This window comes from Eleutherodactylus coqui, chromosome 5 (assembly GCF_035609145.1).
Source record: "Eleutherodactylus coqui strain aEleCoq1 chromosome 5, aEleCoq1.hap1, whole genome shotgun sequence".
NCBI classification, from domain to species: Eukaryota; Metazoa; Chordata; class Amphibia; order Anura; family Eleutherodactylidae; genus Eleutherodactylus; species Eleutherodactylus coqui.
Window position 1 is genome coordinate 35,668,515 of NC_089841.1, and position 22,932 is coordinate 35,691,446.

The 22,932-nt window shown below is 47.7% G+C and overlaps 1 protein-coding gene across 1 annotated transcript in view; it reads right to left on the bottom strand.

Moving 5' to 3' along the window:
- The window catches only part of LOC136629088 (zinc finger protein 585A-like), a 343,652-nt gene that overhangs the window by 106,042 nt on the left and 214,678 nt on the right, over window positions 1–22,932 (bottom strand). Inside the window, exons 9-13 of the mRNA XM_066605206.1 lie at window positions 12,229–12,408; window positions 12,023–12,146; window positions 11,876–11,940; window positions 9,164–9,368; window positions 5,506–5,616 (exon numbers count right to left, since the gene is read on the bottom strand). Of these exons, the coding sequence (XP_066461303.1) occupies window positions 5,506–5,616; window positions 9,164–9,368; window positions 11,876–11,940; window positions 12,023–12,146; window positions 12,229–12,408 (685 nt within the window). The remainder of the gene's footprint in view (window positions 1–5,505; window positions 5,617–9,163; window positions 9,369–11,875; window positions 11,941–12,022; window positions 12,147–12,228; window positions 12,409–22,932) is intronic.

Here is a 22,932-nt window from a genome sequence, read left to right on the forward strand (position 1 = left end):
TCATTTACTGACTGCACTCATGTTCTTTCTCCCCTCCTGTATTGTCGGAGAATACAGGGCAGCAGGGCAGAGGAGAAGGAACATCTGGCTTTCAGTAAATGAAGAATCCAGCGCTGTTCACATCTCACTTATTCACATAAGTGTGTCGGGTGGCCTCTGTCAGCAGAGCGGGGGTGGAAACAGCATGTCGGGTCTGTCCCGACATCGGAGCTATAGAGGAAAATGATGATGTCGGGGCAGCCCCGACAGTGGATTGGAAAGGGTTAACAAATAATTCTCTAAACCTTAAACTTTGGGCAAAACCTATCGCTCGTAGGACCTCGCCCTTTCTCCCTGAACTTAAACATCCTAGGATTGACTTTTTAGTACTACATCAATAAAATATGTTTGACAAACTTTAAATTATCCCCAATAGATATCCTGCTATGGAAACCCTCTGCCTACTCACATCCTTCTAGCAAAAACCTTCCGACTATCCTGATCTCTGCTGCCAGCTCCCAATCCCCCTAATGTGGGGCACAACTGACCCGCCATCTCTATCCCAATGGACAGAAAAAGTGTCACAGATATACCGCTTTGGGGAGATTGTAGGCTGGGAAAACGGTAGAAGACGCAGCCTCTCCCCATGATCCTTACTTCATGTATTTTCTTCAAGTTGTCACTCATTTCTCTTATTTTCATTGAGACCTGAAAAAACATCCCTAACTAAAGCCTCAGACCCACCGGGATGATGGACTCCGGCAGCGGAACATCCCCACGGAGCCCGCCACGGCGTCCCCCCAAAACCCCCATACTCACCACTCCTGGTCCGCTGTATGTGTCCTGCCTGGTGGACCGGTGCACAAATGCGCAGTACAACGTGTGACGCGCCGTCAGTGCGGGATGACGGGGCCGGCGGTGGGCGGGCACACCTATTCACATGATACTTTCGCTGTGCTACAGTGGAAGAATAGCTTGACGGGCGGCTTCCATTGACTACAATGGAAGCTGGCTGCGCGTATTCCCGCTGCAAGTAGAGCATGCCACGGTTTCTTTCATGCTGTGGAATTGCTTAGTGTGAAAATTGAGCTATTAGGTCCAATAGAACCTAATGGCTACGGGACAACGCCACGGATTTCCAACGCATAAAACATGGCAGAAATCCGACTGTGGGCATTAGGCCTCATTCTTGTGGAGGAAGAGCCTAGAAGAATAAGCAATCTGGATGGGGTGTTGCTCCCCAGACTCTATCCTGCATTGTTTGCCCACCAACCACTGCTTTCTTTATTCCATTTGTATCGGTACTAGAGATGAGCGAGTATACTCGCTAAGGCACATTACTCGAGCGAGTAGTGCCTTAGCTGAGTATCTCCCCGCTCGTCTCTAAAGATTTGGGGGCCGGCGGGGGTAGGGGAGCGGCGGGGGAGAGCAGGGAGGAACGGAGAGGAGATCTCTCTCTCCCCCCACTCCCACCGCTCCCCGCCACAACTCACCTGTCACCCACGCCGGCCACCGGATCTTTAAAAACGAGCGGGGAGATACTCGGCTAAGGCACTACTCGCTCGAGTAATGTGCCTTAGTGAGTATACTCGCTCATCTCTGATCAGTACTCCTCGCTATGTGCGTATGAATCCGCGTCCATACGCAATGTTATTTGCCTATGCACTGTGGATCAAACACATCCATGGAGATCAGTGGAGCTCATACGTGTTGAATTCGAGTTAAAATCGAGCATGCCGGGATCTTTCTTCCACTCACGGAATCTGCAATTCCTACCCAGAAGTGTGAGCGAAGCGGCTCACGGTACCCACAATTCAAATCCGTTGATGTGAGACCGGCCTTAATGTAATTTCAGGATAATCCGCGTCATCTCGTGCACTTACATGTTACAGCTCCATACGTTATCAGGCGGTTACGCAATTAATATTTGATGGAGACCTGCGAATCTCATTCTTTACAACGTCAGCTGGGTTTGTAAGGTGGATTCATTTAGCCCGCGTTATAACTTGTCACTTTCAATAAAATGAGGTTGTTTAAAAAAAATCAGGAAGTTCTTGTAGCATTTGATGTTTCAAAAAAACTGAATGTGTCCCCGTGCCCCCATAGCGTCCCCTTCTATGCCCTTTGTGAGGTTACCCCTCACTGTGGAGGAGATCAGGTCATGGGCTAATAAAGCTCTTGGTACCCCTGTGGTTTTATGAAAACACCAGAGCAGCGCTGCCCCAATAACGGTTGGAGCGTGGCTCAGTGACCCCTGGTTGGTTCCTAATGGCTCATGGACTGGGGATCATCATGCCATCTTACTACAAACTATTATCCCTGCTGAACAAGGTGTGAATGTGTCTAATTACAAATTATGGGACAACTCTGTTTACGAATCACACCTCTATGCTATCGGGATTGCAATGGGTTTTCTGATAAACGTGTACAATTCTGACAGCGGCATTTAAATCCCCCGAGCAATCAGATCGCAGGGTGTCATGGCAGCCAGGGGCCTTAGCATACTACCTATCAAGTAAAGATGAGCGAGTATACTCGCTAAGGCACATTACTCGAGCGAGTAGTGCCTTAGCCGAGTATCTCCCCGCTCGTCTCTAAAGATTCGGGGCCGGCGCGGGGGCGGGGAGGAACGGAGGGGAGATCGGGGAGGAACAGAAGGGAGATCTCTCTCTCCCTCTCTCCCCCCCGCTCTCCGCCACAACTCACCTGTCACCCGCGCCGGCCCCCGAATCTTTAGAGACGAGCGGGGAGATACTCGGCTAAGGCACTACTCGCTCGAGTAATGTGCCTTAGCGAGTATACTCGCTGATCTCTACTATCAAGCCTTCCCCATGAGATGGCTAATATACTGCTATGGCAGATGATTGTCCGAAGCCAAATGGTAAGCCTCATGTGATGTCTATGGGATGGCTAACAGGATGGCTTATTTGCCTATTTATCTTATAAATGAGGGATAAACTAGTGGAAGCTACAGACTAGATGATCGTGTTAGTGAAATGGATATGACTCCATGTTCTATCTTATGCGTAGCCGTTTTCCTTACCCCTAGCCCTCTTGTATGCCTATATTCTTGACAACTTATAGATAATAAACAGTTACCCAAAAAGCCTTGAGTTATCCCAGGGGATAATAAGAATCTTTATTTATATAGCGCCAACATATTCTGCAGCGCTTACAAGACGGGGAAATAAAAACAAGACCACGCTTACATGAAGTCATCACTTGATGGAGACAGTAGGGGTGAGGGTCTTGCTAAAACGAGCTTACATACTACAACTAATGGGGTGATACAGAGGGTAAAGGGCCTGGAGATGTGCACGGTATGGCGAGGTGGGGAGTGAGGGATGCTATACACACAGACAATGGTCAGGCCGTATAGTGGTGGAATCGGGATGACTGCAGATGCCGGTTGGTTACAGCTAGCAGGAGCTGCAGTCGGTAGGACAGGGAGCATGTTATTAGGGGGAGAACAGAGGGATTTGTTTTAGGGGATATGGTATGCCTCCCTGAAGAAGTGCGTTTTTAGAGCTCGCCTGAAGTTTAGTGTGTCTGTGATTGCCCGGATAGCTTTTGGTAGCGCGTTCCAGAGGGCTAGTGCTGCTCTTGAGAAGTCTTGGAGACGGGAATGAGAGGTTTGAATTAAAGGGGCACTTAATCTGATTTTATTAGCAGAGCGGAGGGCACAGGCTGGGTGATGGATTGAGATGAGGAAAGCAATGTAGGGTGGGGCGGTGCTGTGGAGGGCTTTATGGATGAGGGTAGTGAGTTTAAATTGTATTCTGTATTTGATGGGCAGCCAGTGCAGTGACTGGCACAGGGCAGAGGCGTCCGAGTAGTGGCTGGACAGGAAGATGAGCCTGGCTGCCACATTCAGGATGGATTGGAGGGGTAGAGTCTGGTGCAGGGGAGGCCGATCAGCAACGAGTTGCAATAATCGACCCAAGAGTGGATGAGGGCAACAATAAGCGTTTTTTAGCGTGTCCACTGTGAGAAAAAGGCGGATTCTTGCGATGCTCTTGAGGTGAAGCTGACATGTTCAGGCAAGAGATTGGATGTAGTGATGAAGGAGAGATCAGCGTCGAATATAATCCAAAGACAATGGACGTGGTGAGAGTTATAATGGTGGTGCCACACACTGAGATAGAGATGACAGCTGCTTAGGGTGGGATATGCCAGATGATAGGACCTGCCTGCTGCCATTGTATAGATACAAAGGGACAACATGCAGGTCAGGGCTAGTATTCAAATAATCCAGGAAATGAGAGATGCGTGGCTAAAGGAGCATGAAACAAAACAGGATTCTATTCTATGTTCAATCTGGCAAATTGGTTAAAGTCTATAGGAGGTTAGGCTTATGGGTATTGTGCAGGCTATTTTTCAAATCTTACTGCTTTGCGTTTCCGCCTATATTATTTTAAGATCTATTATATGCTGCATGCTTTATATATGCAAGGCTGGAGCAAGAGGAACATAGAAGCTCACAAAGGTTGCTTGTCCAAGTTATGTCACACTACAGCACTCCGCTCTACTCTTCAAGATGAGTAGGGGTCATAATAGGAGCTCAGGTTAGGTACAAGCAGTAGGCATCCCTACCTTCAAGGGAAAGTATATGGCAAAGGATCTAGATAGGGAATTACTAGTCCCAGAGACAGGGCCACATACGGCACACAGCATCAGTATTGAATAAGAGCCGTAGTGAAAAAGTGGTCACAAAAGGGGGGAATTGTGAGAGGATGTATCACGAGACATAGATGCTAATTCCAGACTAATAAAGATGACCCCTGATTGTTAATAAATATGCAACTTGGAAAAACTCTGCCTGGATAGAGATGACCAGTTGACTCTCTCCAAGACATATATGTATATGTTTAAGATATATGCTGCAATCACTTACTGCACATGTCGGACGCTTCCTCGTTTTTTGTTTTTATTATTTTTCCTTGCTACTATAAAGTCTGCTTTGATGTAGAATAAAGAGAAACTAACTTGATTACACCAATTTGAGTCTGACATGTCTTAGTTCCTCGAAGGACTTCACTCGATTCTATTAGAATTTGAAACACCAATATATATACCTGAAGCAGGTACTGCACTAACAGGTATTGCGCCAACACAAATGATATTTGTCCTACAGAAATACTTGTGATGTCCCAAGAGAGCGGTTTCAAACTAGGGTTCTCAGGAGCCCTGAATTTCCTTGACCCGTGATCAGGGGGTTCCCCAGAACACAACAACAAAACCTGTCACTTTTACAATAAGAAAGGCAAACAGATATCAACCTTCTCAAAGATGCAAAATTACAAGACTGGACAAGAATTATATGAGGCGTGACCAGCCCCTACAAGAATTACACAAGGATTTACCCACCCTTACACCATGAATTATAGAACGATTTACCTGCCCCCCAGGTAAGGAATGGCGTTATGGGTTTCCCATAAGTGCAGACATTTAATTACTGGCCTAAGGGATCTTCAAGACAAAGCCTATGATGACTATCAGGGAGGTGAAAAAATGGTGAATGCTTACCATTGATCGTTACTCCATTGCATGGCTCTTGGATTGGAACATGAAGCTGAGATGGTTTTATATCTTCCTCTTCATCACCATCATCATCACAGGGTGAGGACCCAGTTAAACCTGTTGTACAGCAAAACAAACGTAAGACATTTTTTACTCTCAACAAGGCTAAATATGCACTATCCAACCTCTGGCACCATGAAGACCCATATACATCTAGTAACTCCATCATCTCGAATTTTCGAGTTGTGACTAGAGATGAGCGAGCATACTCATTAAGGACAAATACTGGAGCGAGTATCGTCCTTTTGGAGTATCTGCCTGCAAGATTCGGGTGCCGGCGGGGGTGAGCGGTGGGTTGCGGAAGTGAGCAGGAGTGAGCAGGAAGGGGGTGGAAAGAGAGAGATCTCCCCCCCTCCCCTTCACCCCCACCGACTCCCGAATCTTTGCGGACAAGCAGGCAGATACTCCAAAAGGACAATACTCGCTCATCTCTAGTTGTGACCCGTTTACTTTTCCTATTTAGGACCTAAAGAATGCTCCTGCCAAATTTCATATTTGTATGACACTGGGAAGTTAGAGAATTAGATTAGGTACATTACATAGGGGTGCCAATACTTTTGCACTTAGCATTGAATAATTGAGTTGTAACCCCTTTACTTTTCCTATTCAGGACCAAAAGAATGGTTGTGTCAGATTTCTAACACTGAGAAGTTAAGGGAATTAGTGGGGAGTCAGTCAGTCAGTCAGCGAGGGCTTTCACCTTTATATATATATAGATGTATAACTTAGAACTTTTTAACCCCTTAACGCCACAGGGCGTAAGTGTACATCCTGACTGCAGCGTACTTAACACATTAGGGGGTACACTTATGTCCTGTGAATATTGCAGGATCAGAAGTGATCTTGCGTCATCCAGTAGCAGGAACTAGCTGTTACAGATAGCCGGTCCCCCTCTGCAAAAGTGAAGGTGCGCAATGACCCTATATAGATTGCGGCATGCAAAGGTTTCACAGAGGGAGCGTGCTCCGTGACGTCATCGGACCACCGCGATGTAATCACGGAAAGCGGACGGATTGCTATGGCAACAGGATGCCAGATACAAGGGTTCTGTTTAGCTATTGACTATGATCACTAGTACAAGCAATAAGGCACTGCAGGACAGAAGTGCTTTATCATAGCAATCATAGCTGCTATGGTACAAGTCCCCTGAGGGACATAAAAAGTTTTTTAAAAAGTTTAAAAAAACGACTTTTTTTTGCACTTTTTCCCGATTAGTATAAACAAAAAATTTAAAAAATTAAAATCCCACATATTTGGTGTCGTCATAGCCGTAACGACTCGTACAATAAATTGAACACGCTTTTTATCCTGCACGGCAAAAAGCATAAAAACAACCGCTAAAAAACTGAGGCAAAATGCTAATTTTTCTTATATTGCCTCTCAAAAAACGCAATAAAAGTGATCAAAAAAGCTGTACGTACCCCAAAATGGTAACCATAAGAACTACAGCTCGTCACGCAAAAAACAAGCCCTCACACAGCTCCGTCCACAAAAAATAAAAAATGTGATTTTAAATGCAGCGATGTAAAAATAATTATAATTTAAAAAAAGGGTTTTTATTGTGCAAAAATGGAAAAACCTAAAAAATTATAATATTTTTGGTATTATTGTAATCGCACCGACCCGCGGAAAAAAAAGGATTGTGTCATTTATCCTGTATGATTGAGTCTGTAAGAAAAAAAAACAATGGCAGAATTGATGTGTTTTCTCTCACTGCTCTTAAAAAAAAAAAAAAAAAAAAAAAAAGTTTTACAATACATTATATGCACCCAAACATGGTACCAATAAAAACTTATTATAGTTCGCCACGCAAAAACAAGCTCTCCTACGGCCACATCGGCGGAAAAATTAAAAAGTTACAGCTTTTGAAAAGTGGTGATGAAAATCCCCCCAAAATCATAGCATCCTTAACCCCAAAATAGGCCATGTCCTTAAGGGGTTAAAGCAAAAGGGAAATACTGATGTAGAACGTATGCAGTCTGGCTGCACGGCTCATGCTCAGTAAACATCTCTAAGCTAGTTTGCTCTTTTCCAGTCTTCTAAAGGGATCAGTAGGGAGAGCTTCCCGTCGGCTGTCGCCAACTCCGCCAAGGTCCAGTCCATCACCTGGAGGATATCATCTATCCATCTTGCCCTTGGTCGGCCCCTCTTCTTTTTGCCTTCCATTGTCCCCAACATCAGGATCTTCTCCAAGGTATCCTGTCTTCTCATTATGTGGCCAAAGTACTTCAGTTTTGCCTTTAATATCCTTCCCTCCAGTGAGCAGTCTGGCTTTATTTCTTGGAGTAGGGACTGGTTTGATCTTCTTGCGGTCCAAAGGCACTCTCAGCATTTTCCTCCAACACCACAGTTCAGAAGCGTCTATGTTCCTTGGCTCAGCCTTCCTTATGGTCCAGCTCTCACATCCATAGGTTACTATGGGGAATACCATTGCTTTCCCTATGCGGACCTCCGTTGTCAGTGTGATGTCTCTGCTCTTGACTATTTTATGGAGATTGGTCATTGCTCTCCCCCCAAGAAGTAAACATCTTCTGATTTCCTGGCTGCCATCTGCGACTGCAGTAATCTTTGCGCCTAGATAAATGAAGTCTGTCACTGCCTCACGTTTTCTCCCTCTATTTGCCAGTTGTCAATCAATCTGGTTGCCATAATTTTGTTTTTTTTTATGTTTAACTGTAACCCAGCTTTTGCACTGTCTTCTTTCGCCTTGGTAATAAGTTTCCTCAGCTCCTCCTCGCTTTCAGCCATCAGAGTTGTATCATCTGCATATCTACGATTTTTAATGATTCTTCCAGCGATTTTACCTCCAGCCTTGGATTCATCAAGCCCCGCTCGTCGCATGATGTCCTCTGCATACAATTTGAATAGGTAGGGTGAGAGTATACACCCCTGCTGAACTCCTTTCCCAATCTTAAACCAATCTGTTGTCCCATGGTCTGTTCTTACCATTGTTACTTGGTCGTTATACAGATTCCTCAGGAGGCAACCAAGGTGGCTTGGTATCCCTATACCACCAAGAACTTGCCACAGTTCTTGCACAGATCTTGCAAAGGATCGTTACCTTGTCGTGGTGCTTAAGCTTAAGCACCTCAATGACGTGAAACCATGAAGGGACACCCAAGACGGGAAGGTCATGACGGAGAGGTCAGACTCAATACGATCCCTGGGGAAGGTAATGGCAACCCAGCCCAGTATTATTGCCATGAAAACTAAATGGATCAGTACAACCAAAGATATGTCGGTATACCATCGGAAGATAGGGCTCCTAGGTCAGTTGATGGTCAAAATGCTACTGGGGAGGACAGAGGATAAGTTCATCTAGCCCCAGTTGTGATGACGCAGCTAGTTCAAAGCCGAAAGGATGGCTAACGGCGCTGGTGGTAAACGATTAATCTGATGTTCTAAAGAACAACATACTATAGGAACCTGGAATGTAAGATCAATGAACATGGGCAAATTGGACGTGGTTATTGGTGAGATGTCAAGATTAAATATAGACCTGAATATTAGTTGTCTGATAATCTGGCACCACTGCACAACAACCCAATACCGTACAATACTTGGAGATGGTCTACTGTATATGTAACTTCTGTCCCATTCTCACCTTGGTGAATGATGGATCCATGAGACTCAGGTATATCACAGACCTCATAGATTATTATAGGATTCATAGGAACTTCTTTGGTGCCATCATAAATGATCTTGAAGTCCCGCCTCTTATTAAGGGCACAGTGCAGTTGAGCCTTCCACTCGGCCGGATCAGGATCCTCCGCTCCTTCCTGGTATTCGCCCGCCTCAACAGCCCACGCCTGTGAAAATAAAGCTGTAGCCGTCATTTATTCTACTTCATAATGTGAAAAGTAACCGCAACAACAAAACAGTCACAATAGGATAAAGAGTTTTCTAATAATAATTCTTGCAGGGTCATCGATATCTGATTGAGGGGGGGGGGGGGGGATTGGGGAGCGTGAGACTTCTGGCACCTCCACTGGAAGTGGTTGTGGCACTCATGTGCGCCTTGCGGCCTTTTCTTCAATGCAGACATCGCCCTGCAATCTGGTTTGTGCTCAGAACACTGTCTGTTTTCTAGTGGCTGTTCTGTGTATTGCAGCCCTGTCCCATTCAAGTAAACAAGTCCTGGACTGATATGCAAATGAAACGCTTCCAGGAGTGCCGTCCATAGGAGCCCCAGTTACAGGAAGAACATCCCCTGTAGTGACATTACTTACTGGCAGAGATGATAAGGGTCCCTTAGGACCCTGCAGCTGTGCTGTGCCAGAGGTGACCCATCGGTCACGTGACCGGAGGCTTACATAGTAAAAGAAACAATTCCACTTCACTTTTTCAGTACGTGGCGCTTATTGAGCGAAGTGTACTAAGCAAAGGAGGAGGCAGAAATGGTTAAAAACTCCTTGTGCCTCCTCCTTCAGGTTATCCGCTGTGACTAACAGCTGACAGCCCATCCTGCTGCTGATTGATTACAGAAGCAGGAGGCTTTAATCCCCGCTGTAATTTTGCCTGGGTTTTAAGCCCGGGTCCAAGCTCCGCAAATTTACAGTGCTTGGTCCTTAATGGGTTAATGAGCATTGAGCGGCACTCGTATCGGCAATCGCTCTACCAGTACGGAAAGGCCTTTAAGATCACATTCCTTTTATGGAAGAGGTCAGTAGACTGATGGGGTTATTGGTGGGATTTTGTGTACGGGCAGCTTTAGGGGCCATTTACACGAAACAATTCTCATTTAGTTAATTGTTGCATCATGTGAAACGGAAAGAATGAACAATAGTTTGTTCACTTATCATTCATCGCTAGTTTTATGCATGAAAACCAGATGATAATCTGTCTATCTTAACTCTGAATGGAATTAAGAGATCTCTGTCGCGCTCATCCTCCATTCAGCAAGTGATTATCACTCGTGTGTGAAAGCACGGGAGCAATAATCTTTGGGACAGGATAATTCTTGGGGTGATTCTCAGGCACCTAAGTACCCCGACAGTTGTCCCATGTGAAAGGTCTTAGGTCTCATACCCACTGGCGTTTTTATTTCTTGCACTGCGAGAACGAGTGAAAACACTCGCCTCGCAGCGCAAAAAAAACCCGCTGCAATATCGCCAGTGTATCATTCATCAATGAATAGCTAAGCACTGCCTGTAATTGGCTGAGCGCTCAGCCAATCAGCACAGCCCTTTCAGTAGCCATGGATTTTTAAATCTCCGCCTGCTGAAAGTGCTGGACAGCAGTGCTGGGGAGCCAGCCGGAGGACGCGTCTGAGCGGTGAGTAAAGACTTTTTTGGTTTTTAACCAGCTAGGGATGATTTTCAGGGAAGGGCTTATATTTCAAGCCGAAAATCATGCTGCGGAAGTTGCCACAAACCACTGCTTTCAATGGGGCCAGTAGCAGTGCTGACCCCATTCACAGCAATGGGATAGTGTCCTGGACTTCTGCCACAGCTGTCACAGAAAGACTCTACCTTTGCGAGTCGAAACGTTGCTGTAATCTGGTCGTTTTGGGAATAAAGATTCTTTCTACTGAAGACACATGGATTGTGCTGGATTTATCATGTGATTTTTACAATATAACATCGCCTGGTGCTGCTCTCTTATATACTGCATCTCTGGATTTATTGAGGACGTTGGTCCAGTCCTTTGGAGAAGCCTGCGCCTATGTGCTTTCTGCATTGAGTAAAAAAGAAAAAAACCCCTCCTGAGTTGGATTTGTCGGTGAGTGCTGCTGCCTATACATTGCTTGTTTTCCTGGAGCCACATGCTGGATTTTTTTTGCGCTCACATATTACGCAATTCCTACTTGCAAATGTGAGCGGAACTGCATATGGCAATGTATTTGATTGCTTGTGAATTACTGGGTATCAAATGCACGTACAACGCACATGTAATACGCGGTATTCATGCGCCAGTGTGAGCCCGGGCTAAGGGGCTATAAACACATTGTCACATAGTCCAGGAAATGAGTCACGTTTGGAAAGCTTATGCCAAGGGGCAGATCATGTATGGAGATTCATTTTGTATCTGTATACAGTGCGGTTCATGTACGGGTATTTTTATGGGTATGGTGGTGGGGTGGGGGCCTTTAGTTTGGCCCCTGATCAGACATAAATCCAACCTGTTGGCTCCTTATTCCCACCAGCAGTCTCCACCGCCAGAAAACTGGGAGAAGATCCAGACAACATGTAATGTCTCTGGTCAGCGGTCATCCTGCCATCTCCACCGGCCTCATCACACAAGTAGAAGACATCTAATAAGACTGAAGACAAGACCTTCACAGCCTTCTACAGATCAGAGGGACATCTTCATCTACCTGATGGTCCTGTGGAAGAAGAGGACGGGGACATCTCTCTGGTGGGCTTCTCTTACTGGATGGAACTGCAGGAAACACAGACGGACACTGAAGTCATTCTTTACATACAGATAATAAAGTCCCCGTGTATTTAGTCCTGTCTATTACCTGGTGATGTGAGTGGCTGGTGGGTCTCCATCATGGCCTCCTTGTACAGATCCTTGTGTCCTTCTAAATACTCCCACTCCTCCATGGAGAAATAGACAGCGACATCCTGACGCCTTATAGGAACCTGACAACACAATATACAGTCATCACCCAGAAGCCTCCAGTGCTGCTACTGTATAATGTCCCAGCATTCCCTGCAGCGTCACCTCTCCAGTCAGCAGCTCAATCATCTTGTTGGTGAGTTCTAGAATCTTCTGTACATTGATGTCCTCATGTATCAGGGGGTGAGGTGGGGGCCCCGTAATAGGGCTCAGGGGTCTCCCCCATCCATCACACAGAGGGGCCCGATAGCCATCACTAGAGGTCTTCTTCACTACTGTGTAATCCTGCATATGGAGTGAGATTAATAAACATCACTAATGACGTTTCAGAGTCCATCCCCTCTGCAGTGACATCATCTGTTATTACCATAGATAAGAATAATGTAATGTGACATCATCAGAATCTCTCCCCTCTCCAGTGACATCATCTGTTATTACTATAGATAAGAATGATGTAATGTGACATCATCAGTATCTCTCACCTCTCCAGTAAACTGGAAGATTATCTCTAGGGTGAGATTTAATACACTCTCCCCCATCTTGTTCCTGTTCTTCTCCATCTTTGACAGGTTAATTAGGGAAATTGTTTTATAGAAGATAACAACAGAGGATCCTGTATTGTAGGACCTAAAGGGAAAGAAGATGAATCATTATGAACCCAAAATAATGAATACATTTACTTGAGACAATAAGCAGTTGCTCACACGAGTGTAGCGTATTCAGTAACGTAAATCGCAGCGGATTAACATGACTGATGTACATGTATTCCGGGCAGATTTCAGATTTTTCTCTGCACATAAGTATGTAGTGATAACTGCATATTTACGCGGGCAAAAAAACGTGAGATGGTGCAGCAGATTTCTCCTTACATTCTGCATAAATATGTTGTGAATACACAAATGTCAGGCATATTCACTGTGTATTTTTACTGCTACCATAGACTTGCATGCAGCATAAATGACATGATACATTTTTTTCTGCAGGTCGGTACAATGAAGACGATGATATATATTTTTTTTAGGTTTTTCCACTTTTGCACAATAAAAAGATACGGATTACTTACCGGTAGTCCCTTTTCCAGGGGTCATCACGACGGCCCCATTACAATGGAGGTTACCCTCTGACCTCGGTAGGGACAGGAACAGTCCTTAAAAGCACCTCCCTTTTCACCATGCTTCAGTGACTTTCCAATTATTACGGTGGACAATGTTTACTGAACCAAATTTTACCCTTATTCGGTCATATTTACATTGAAAAGAACATAATTATTCTAAAAGGGAGGGAACTATGGGCCGTCGTGATGACTCCTGAAAAAGGGACTACCGTTAAGTAATCCGTATCTTTCCAGGTCGTCATCCCGACAGCCCCATTACAATGGAGTAATACCAAATTATAGGCGACCTTAGGGTGGGACTACTGCCTGGAGGACTTTCCGTCCCAGGTCTTTGTCCGTCTTCCCTTTGCCCGGCCCCTGAAATTGGACAAACGAGGTTGTTATTCTTTCGGAAAGAGTGGGTAGCCTCTAAATACGTTAGAACGGCCCTTCTGACATCTAAGCTGTTCTCTGTCGTTACGGGGGTTTGGGCAAAAAGAGGGCAGAGTAATTGTCTGCTCTCTATAAATTTGGACACCACCTTCGGTAGAAAGGCTGGGTCTAATTTAAACGTAATTCTGTCGTCCTGTATTAGCATATGTGGTTCGACACAGCATAAGGCTTGTACCGTGTTTCCCCGAAAAGACACCCCCTGAAAATAAGTCACCCCCTGAAATTTGCAGAAGTCCCAAATATAAGGCACCCCCCGATAGTAAGGCATAGTAAAGTGTGCAGGCAAGTCAAGAGGCCTGTTCCCTGCTGCCATCCCCATTGTCTCCTACCTCCAGATGTATAGGTAGATCTGCAGACAGTCTGCTGTTATCCTGTCCCTGCTGTGCTGTACGAGTGTGCTGTTGTGAGCTCCCGTTGCTGGCTGGAAAAGTCCATACTGTACGTTCTGTTCCTGTTGTACATGTCTGCTGTGATGAGCTCCCCCTGGTGGCCGGAAGCTGCAATACCATCCCTGCTTACAAGTGGTACAGGAACTTCTGTCTGCAGACAGGTATGTTACTTTACAGCCCTTACTTTTTTATGGCTGTGTGTGAGTCACGCAACCTGTGTGTGATTAAGGCTGGGTTCTCACAGAGCGTATTTCCAGCAGAAATGTGGCGGTTTGGCCACAGCGATAAACAGCGAGATTTCCGCCAGGAAAGCGCTGCTTCAAAACCTACGGCACTCAGCCGCTTGTTTTGAAGCGACCTGGCTGCACGCTTTTCAGTTTCTGTGGCCGGTGAATCCGCACCACAACACCGGCTTCCCCCAGCTTTGCCGTGACAGATTCGCTGTCCCATGTGGACGAGATTTCTGAGAAATTTCGTCCACAAAGCTGGCCAATTGAGGGATTAGCGGCCACAGACGGATTTTCCGCGGCGAAATAAGACACCCCCTGAAAATAAGATGTAGCACATATTTGGGAGCAAAAATTTATATAAGACGCGTCTTATTTTTGGGGAAACAGGGTAGTTCTCCTTCTCTCCGAGCCGAAGTTATGGCGACTAAAAGAGCAACTTTTAGCGTAAGTAATCTTAGGGGGAGTTGGCAGAGGGGTTCAAAGGGGGGTTGGCAGAAGCTATTTAGGACTAGATTTAGGTCCCAAGTAGGGAAGGTTTCCCTAATAAAGGGCCGAAGCCTGTCTACCCCTTTAAGGAACCTATGAACCCAGCGGTGTTCCGCCAAGGTAGTAATTACTTTGTGGGAAAGTCCCTTCCCTCGAAGTATCACGCCTTCAGCATCCAGGCCGCTAGTTTCAATCTTTCGACCCCCGAGTATGTTAGAGGGCCCTGGAGAAGGAGATCTTCCATGGCCGGTAGTCGAAGTGGGCCCCGGATCGTTAAAGCCTTTAGTGGGGGATACCAGGATCTCTTGTCCCACATGGGGGCAACTAAGATTACTGATGCCCGGCTGGCCTGAATCTTTCTGAGAATGTGCGAGATCAGTGGGAAGGGGGGAAATGCATAAGCTAAGTCCATGTCCCAGCTTTGAGACAGGGCATCTACTCCGCAGGGGTTGTCTCTTGGGTTGAGTCCCGGCATTTTGCATTTCCCCTCGTGGCGAACAGATCTATCTGTGGTTCTCCCCACTGGCGTGTTAGTTGGTTGAAGACTTGCTGGTTCAGACCCCATTCTCCCGGAAGAATGCTCTGTCTGCTGAGGAAGTATGAATAGCTAAAAGGGACAGCACGGTGGATTTTGCCCAGCGAATTATCTTTGCCGTCAGTTGTTGGAGGTGTGGGTGTCGTGTTCCCCCCTGGTGACGAACAAACGACAGGGCTGTCATATTCAATTAAGATTTTTACATGCCTTCCTCTTAAGTGGGGTTCTGCCACACAAAGGGTCTCTCATATTGCTCTTAGTTCTCTATAATTGGACGAGCGTGTTGCTACTTGGGATTCCCAAGTTCCCTGTAGGGTTATGTCGGCCACTTACGTTCCCCATCCTGTTTTGCTAGCATCTGTTGTGACAGAAATGGCGTGTTCCCGTGACGAGGAGGTACCCTTACTCAGGTTCCTCTGCAAGGTCCACCAGCGTAGGGATTCTTTAACTTGGACAGACAGGCTCACCTTCTTGTCTAGAGAGGTCTGCCGTTTGTCCCACCTGGCAAGGATGAACCTTTGTAGTTGTCGGGTATGGGCTTGTGCCCATGAAATTATTTGTATGCAGGCTGTCAGAAGGCCCAGCACTTTCATTGATTCTCTGATGGACACCGTAGTAGCCCGGCACAGGGAGGTTACAGCTTGAATAAGGTCTTCCCTTCTGTATAGTTGAAGCCGAGATTCCTGGATGTGGGAGTCTAGTAGTATGCCCAAGTATACCTTCCGTGAACCTGGGGTCAAATCGGATTTTTGTTGATTTATTATCCACTCTAAATCATTCAGGGTAGATAGGACTATGGACAGGTCTGCGCGTATGGCTTCTGTTCTTGACACCAACAAAAAGTCATCCAAATATGGAAAAATAAGAATCTGGTTTCGCCTGAAATAAGCTATCATTTCTATCACTATCTTTGTGAAGACTCGAGGGGCAGTCGAGATCCCGAAGGGTAGAGCTGTAAACTGATAGTGATAGATTGCGTCACCGTCCCGCAGGGCGCACCTCAGGTATTTGTGGTGAACTGCGGCTATTGGGACGTGATAGTATGCGTCTTTGAGATCTATAGTGCACATGACGCTATCAGGATCTATTAGTGATACGATGGACCTCACAGTTTCCATCTTAAATTTCTTGTAAGAAATGAATTTATTTAAGGCTTTGAGGATGAAGATGGTTCTGATAGAGCCATTCGTTTTTTTTTTTTTATCAAAAAAAGGGGGGAATAAAACCCCTCACCTCTCTCGTGATCGGGAACCTGCCTAATGACCCCTAGCTCTTTAAGCTCTTGGACGCCCTTTAGCAGGTTTCCCTATTCTTGCAGGGACCCGGGGGACGTTAGGAGGAATCTCCTAGGAGGTAGAGAGTGAAATTCAATTCGGTACCCGGCTTCAATTATAATTATCTGAAGTACCCAGGGGTTAGATGTTATCCCCTGCCACTGGCTCAGGTAATGTGCTAGTCTAACCCCTGTTGAATCAGAAGTGGGTTGAGCTTCCTTACCCCGACCTCCCTTGGGGTACGACCATCTTCCTGTCTTCCCTTTTCCTTTGATTTCAGGAGGTGGCTGCGGTGTCCTCCTTGGAAAAGATGGTTTCCTGTAGGGCTTTCGGTCTGGAAGGGTCTTGCTCTTGTCTCCGACCTTTTCAAGTATTTTGTCCAAGATGGGCCCAAATATGTATTCCCCTTGGAATGGAATGGCACAGAGTTTGTTCTTGGATGTTACATCTGCTGCTCATGTTTTTAGCCACAACGCCCTTCTTGCGGTGTTACTGAGGACTCAGTTTTTTGCGCCATATCTAACGGTCTTTGCCGATGCGTCTGCTAGAAAGGCGGTGGCCATTTTTAGAAGGGGCAGATAGCTGGCTAACTCTTCCCTAGGAGCCCGGTCTTTGATAGATGTTTCCAGCCTGTTCAGCCATAAGACCAGGGACCTGGCTACGGATGCTGCTGCCACGTTAGCTTTGATGGTAAAGGAGGTCGCTTCCCAGGCCTTCCTCATCAGACTGTCGATTTTCTTATCCATTGGGTCCGAGAGCTGCGATGCGTCCTCAAAGGGTAGAAGGGTTTTTTGGCCAACTTTGCAATCTGTATATCGACCTTTGGGGTCTCTCTATACAGGTGGACGTCTTCAGGAGCAAACACAAGCCGGTTCCTGATTTCTCTTGAGACCGATAGTCTCTTCTCAGGTTCCTGCCACTCGTCTGCAATAACTTGTTGCAGGCTCTGATTGACTGGAAACATGGTCTTCTCTCTTGACCGGAGGCCCCCAAACATCTCGTCCTGGACTGTCCTAGGCGGGTGATTCTCTTCAATTTGCATGGTTTCCCTTACTGCTTTGATGAGGTGACCAATGTCGTCCGAGGAAAAATAATATTTTTTCTCGTCTTCAACCAATGCTGGCGGATCTTCTAGTTCTCCCTCTAACAGGAGTTCCAGGGATTCACCAGAAATAGAGCTCGCCAACTCCGTTTGTCTTGGCCTTTTAGGGGCCCGTGAAGGACCAGGTTGAGGATGAGAGAGGGATGCCATAGAGGCCTGCAATTCCTCCTTAATCATACAGCGGATGTCGGTTTTAAATACCGCTCTTTCCTCCGCTAGTATCTTCCCCGTGCACTCCTCACATAGGAGTTTTTTAGAATTTTCCTCAAGCCTCTTACTACAGAGGACACATTTTTTGGATTTTTTCCTGGGGTCCGCTTTAGCCTTCGGACCTTCTTTATCCATCTTACCCATACAGAAAAATGGGGGAGAGGGGAGAAAAAAGGGAACATATTTGCATCCAATTCGGCATAAATGACAAATTTGCATGTTCCAATTTTTGGCATATAGTCTACTCATGGCTTGTATGGTCTCTGTTTCTCCCTCTTTAGCTGAGCTGTCACGTGTAGACATGCTTTTGGCCCTTCTGGCAGTCAGCAGGATAACTTCTGTGGAGTAGAGCCTGCTTTTATGGAGAAACTTTTCAAATTTGGCACCATTTCCAGGTCTGTGCCGGTAGCCACGCCGCCTACGTCGAGCGCGTGACGTCACCACGCCGGATCACGTCACCGTATGCGCACCGAGGAACCCGTAAGCCCAGGAAGGCCGCCGCTGCCGTTCCCCTGCCAGGAGGACCTATCAGATTGCGGCAGCGGCGGCCTTAAGATGCAGACCCGCACAGGAAGACCAGCGCTGCTGCAGCGGCTTACGACTTCCAGGCGGCGCAGGTCGGGGATGCAGGGACTGCTAGGGTGTGCCGCCCCGACCTCTACCCTCCAGGGGATCTTCGCACAGCGTGCCGGTGAGTACTCCTGCTGTTTCCCTGTAAGCTTGCTTCATCTGGACACCGTAGGAACAGGAAGACACTGAAGCATGGTGGAAAGGGAGGTGCTTTTAAGGACTCTTCTTGTCCCTACCGAGGTCAGAGGGCAACCTCCATTGTAATGGGGCCGTCGGGATGACGACCTGGAAACTCTTTTTTTTTAAATATATTTTTTTCATCGTTGCATTCAAAGTTCCATAACTTTGTGAATTTTCCATGGACGGACGTCTGTGAGGTTGGTTTTTTTGTGTGATGAGCTGTAGGTTTTTTTGATACCATTTTGGGATACAAATGGCTTTCTTGATCAGGTGCAAGCATCACTGGGATGAGCTGCAGGGCATCATTTGCCTGACAGCTTTCCCCAAGTAAATGGACCTTTACACTACACTAATATACTGTTCACGCTACACATACACTAGACCAGTGGTGGCGAACTTATGGCACACATGCCAGAGAGGAACACAGAGCCCTCTCTGCTGGCATGCGTGCTGGCGGCTGCTCACCATGGTAGTGAATACCGTCCAGGGTGCCGCGGCTCTCTTGCTGGTATTCACTCAGCGGCGCTGATCCCAGCGCACACTGTGGCATCAGTTTGCATCCGGGATTCTTCCCCTCTGACATCTCCTCCTTGGTTCCATGAGAGGAGAGGGGAGGAGGCGTCCAGATGCATAGACTGATGTCACAGTGTGCACCTGGGATCAGAGGAGCAGCGGCATCTAGCAGAGGAGGAGGGGGTAAGTTTATGGGTATCAGGGGGGTGCTATTATTACTGGGGCTAATATATGGGATACTATTAGTAACACCATCCCCTATATCGGCCTCAGTAGTAATATTACTACTGGGGCTGCTGTGGGGGGGTTACTATTACTACTGGGGCCACTGTAGTGGGTCACTATTACTATTGGGGCTGCTGTGGGGGTCACTTACTACTGGAGCTGCTGCGTGGGTCACTATTACTACTAGGGCCGCTGTGGGGGGGCACTATTACTACTGGGGCCACTGTAGTGGGTCACTATTACTGCTGGGGCAGCTGTGGGGTCACTGTTATTACTGGGGCTGCTGTGGGGTCACTATTACTACTGGGGCTGCTGTGGGGATCACTATTACTACTGGGGCTACTGTAGGAGTTACTATTACTACTGGGGCTACTGTGGGAGTTACTATTACTACTGGGGTCGCTGTGGGGGTCACTTACTACTGCGGCCACTGTGGGGCCACTATTACTACGGGGGCCACTCTGGGGGGGTCACTTACTACTGGGGCCACCATGGAGGGTCACTTTCTACTGAGGCCACTGTGGGGGGTCACTTACTACTGGGGCCACTGTGGAGGGTCACTATTACTACTGGGGCCGCTGTGGGGGTCACTTACTACTGGGGCTACTGTGGAGGGTCACTTTCTACTGAGGCCACTGTGGGGGGTCACTTACTACTGGGGCCACTGTGGAGGGTCACTTACTACTGGGGCTACTGTGGGGGGTCACTATTGCTTCTGCACTCCCAGAGCTACTCGGCCTCTCCGAAGAGAAGGGCTGGGAGAGATCTGAACTAACGGATGGCAGAGATAATGATGGAAGGAGGATGGCTGATCATAGATGGAGCCATAGGAGACCACCGGGTCCCGGACCCTCCTGCCGGGGGGGTTAGTGTCTCCTGCAGTGGGGTCTGTCCCTGTGTAATAGGATTGTCCCTCTCTCTAAGCCCCCGACTCACAGAGACTAAAGGACAGATTACTGGGCTACTAGGAGTCTTAGGCCCAAACTCTGCCAGTCCTGAAAGGGTTAATAATCCTCTCCCCTTGGCGGTCCTGAACAGGTTAATAATCCCCTCCCCCTAGCGGTCCTGAAGGGGTTAATAATCCACTCCCCCACTGACCTGACATGAGAGGACACACAGACCTGCAAAGCCGAACAGCAGCCCTGTTTACAGGACCTGTGATGGTGATGATGTCACTGACATGTGATCAGTCACCTGTGTGGGAGGAGTCAGGGATCACATGACCATGAGATGCTTGGTTATGTATATACAGGACTCTGCTCTGCTGGCTGTGATCCCTGCTGGGTGAGCTGAAGGGATGTGTGGGGTCAGGATGGATGTAGCAGAGCCGTGTGCGTGTGATGTACATGCAGCAGAGCTGCAATACTTGGACACGGCAGAAAGGGGGCACTATCACCGGCTGCACAAGATCCCTGAGGAGGAAGATGGTCAATAATCACGGAATGACTGCAAACCCCCTGCAGCAAGATCTGGTGGCAAAAAAACTATGTCAGAATTAGAGATGAGCGAGCATACTCACTAAGGACAAATACTCGAGCGAGTATTGTCCTTCTCGAGTACCTGCCCGCTTGTGAGAAAAGATTCGGGTGCCGACGGGGGAGAGCGGGGGGGGGGGGGGGGGAATGGAGGGGAGATCTTTCTCTCTCTCCCCCGCTCCCTCCTGCAACACACAGCTCACCCCCACTGGCACCCGAATCTTTTCTCACGAGCGGGCAGGTACTCGAGAAGGACAATACTCGCTCCAGTATTTGTCCTCAGTGAGTATGCTCGCTTATCTCTAGTCAGAATTAGAGATGAGCGAATGTACTCGTCCGAGCTTGATACTCGTTCGAGTATTAGCGTGTTCGAGATGCTCGTTACTCGTGACGAGCACCACGCGATGTTCGGGTTACTTTCACTTTCATCTCTGAGACGTTAGTGCGCTTTTCTGGCCAATAGAAAGACAGGGAAGGCATTACAACTTCCCCCTGCGACGTTCAAGCCCTATACCACCCCCCTGCAGTGAGTGGCTGGCGAGATCAGGTGTCACCCGAGTATATAAATCGGCCCCTCCCGCGGCTCGCCACAGATGCATTCTGACATAGCTCAGGGAAAGTGCTGCTGCTGGTGGAGCTGCTATAGGGAGAGTGTTAGGAGTTATTTTAGGCTTCAAGAACCCCAACGGTCCTTCTTAGGGCCACATCTAACCGTGTGCAGTACTGTGGAGGCTGCTTTTTGCAGTGTTGCACTTTTTTTTTTTTTGTATATCGGCCGTGCAGAGCATTGCGCCCTGCAGTAATTATACATACTCCAGGGCCAGAAGTGGTGGTTAGGCAGGGACAGAAGACATATTTATTGAATATAGGCAGTGGGCCTTTCCAAAAACATTTGGGAAAAAAAATCTATTTGGGCTGCCTGTGACTGTCCTCAGTGTACTGGGTCTGTGCTGGGGGTAGTTGTCCTAATTCATACGCAGCCAGCTAAGTGTTACAGCAGGCTTGCGCAAAATTATTTCCTGGCTCTGTGTTGGCTGTTACATCACCGCTGTATTCCAGTCCACAGTGCAACACTCTGCAGTTATTTTACATACTCCAGGGCCAGTAGTGGTGACGCAGAGAGAGAAGACATATACAGTGTATATAGGCAGTGGGCCTTTCCAAAAACATGTGGGAAAAAAAAATCTATTTGGGCTGCCTGTGACTGTCCTGAGTGTACTGGGTCTGTGCTGGGGGTAGTTGTCCTCCTAATTCATACGCAGCCAGCTAAGTGTTACAGCAGGCTTGCGCAAAATTATTTCCTGGCTCTGCTGTGCATTCCGTAAGCGAAGTCATCCTCCAACCACAGGCCAATAAGTGGCACATTTAATTACAGCGTTCTGTTTCTGCACTACTGGTAATACAGCATGCTGAGGGGTAGGGGTAGGCCTAGAGGACGTGGACGTGGACGCGGAGGCCCAAGTCAGGGTGTGTGCATAGGCCGAGCCAGTGCGGTGGCCAGGGGTAGAGGCAGGGCCAGTCCGAATAATCCACCAACTGTTTCCCAAAGCGCCCCCTCGCGCCATGCCACCCTGCAGAGGTCAAGGTGCTCTACGGTGTGGCAGTTTTTCACAGAGACGCCTGACGACCGACGAACAGTGGTGTGCAACCTTTGTTGCGCCAAGATCAGCTGGGGAGCCATCACCACCAGCATGCGCAGGCATATGATGGCCAAGCACCCCACAAGGTGGGACGAAGGCCGTTCACCGCCTCTGGTTTGTACCACTGCCTCTCCCCCTGTGCCCCAACCTGCCACTGAGATCCAACCCCCCTCTGAGGACACAGGCACTACCGTCTCCTGGCCTGCACCCACACCCTCACCTCCGCTGTCCTCGGCCCCATCCAGCAATGTCTCTCAGCGCAGCGTCCAGACGTTACTAGCACCACTGTTTGAGCGCAAGCGCAAGTACGCCGCCACGCACCCGCACGCTAAAGCGTTAAACGTGCACATTGCCAAATTGATCAGCCTGAAGATGCTGCCGTATAGGCTTGTGGAAACTGAGGCTTTCAAAAGCATGATGGTGGCGGTTGCCCC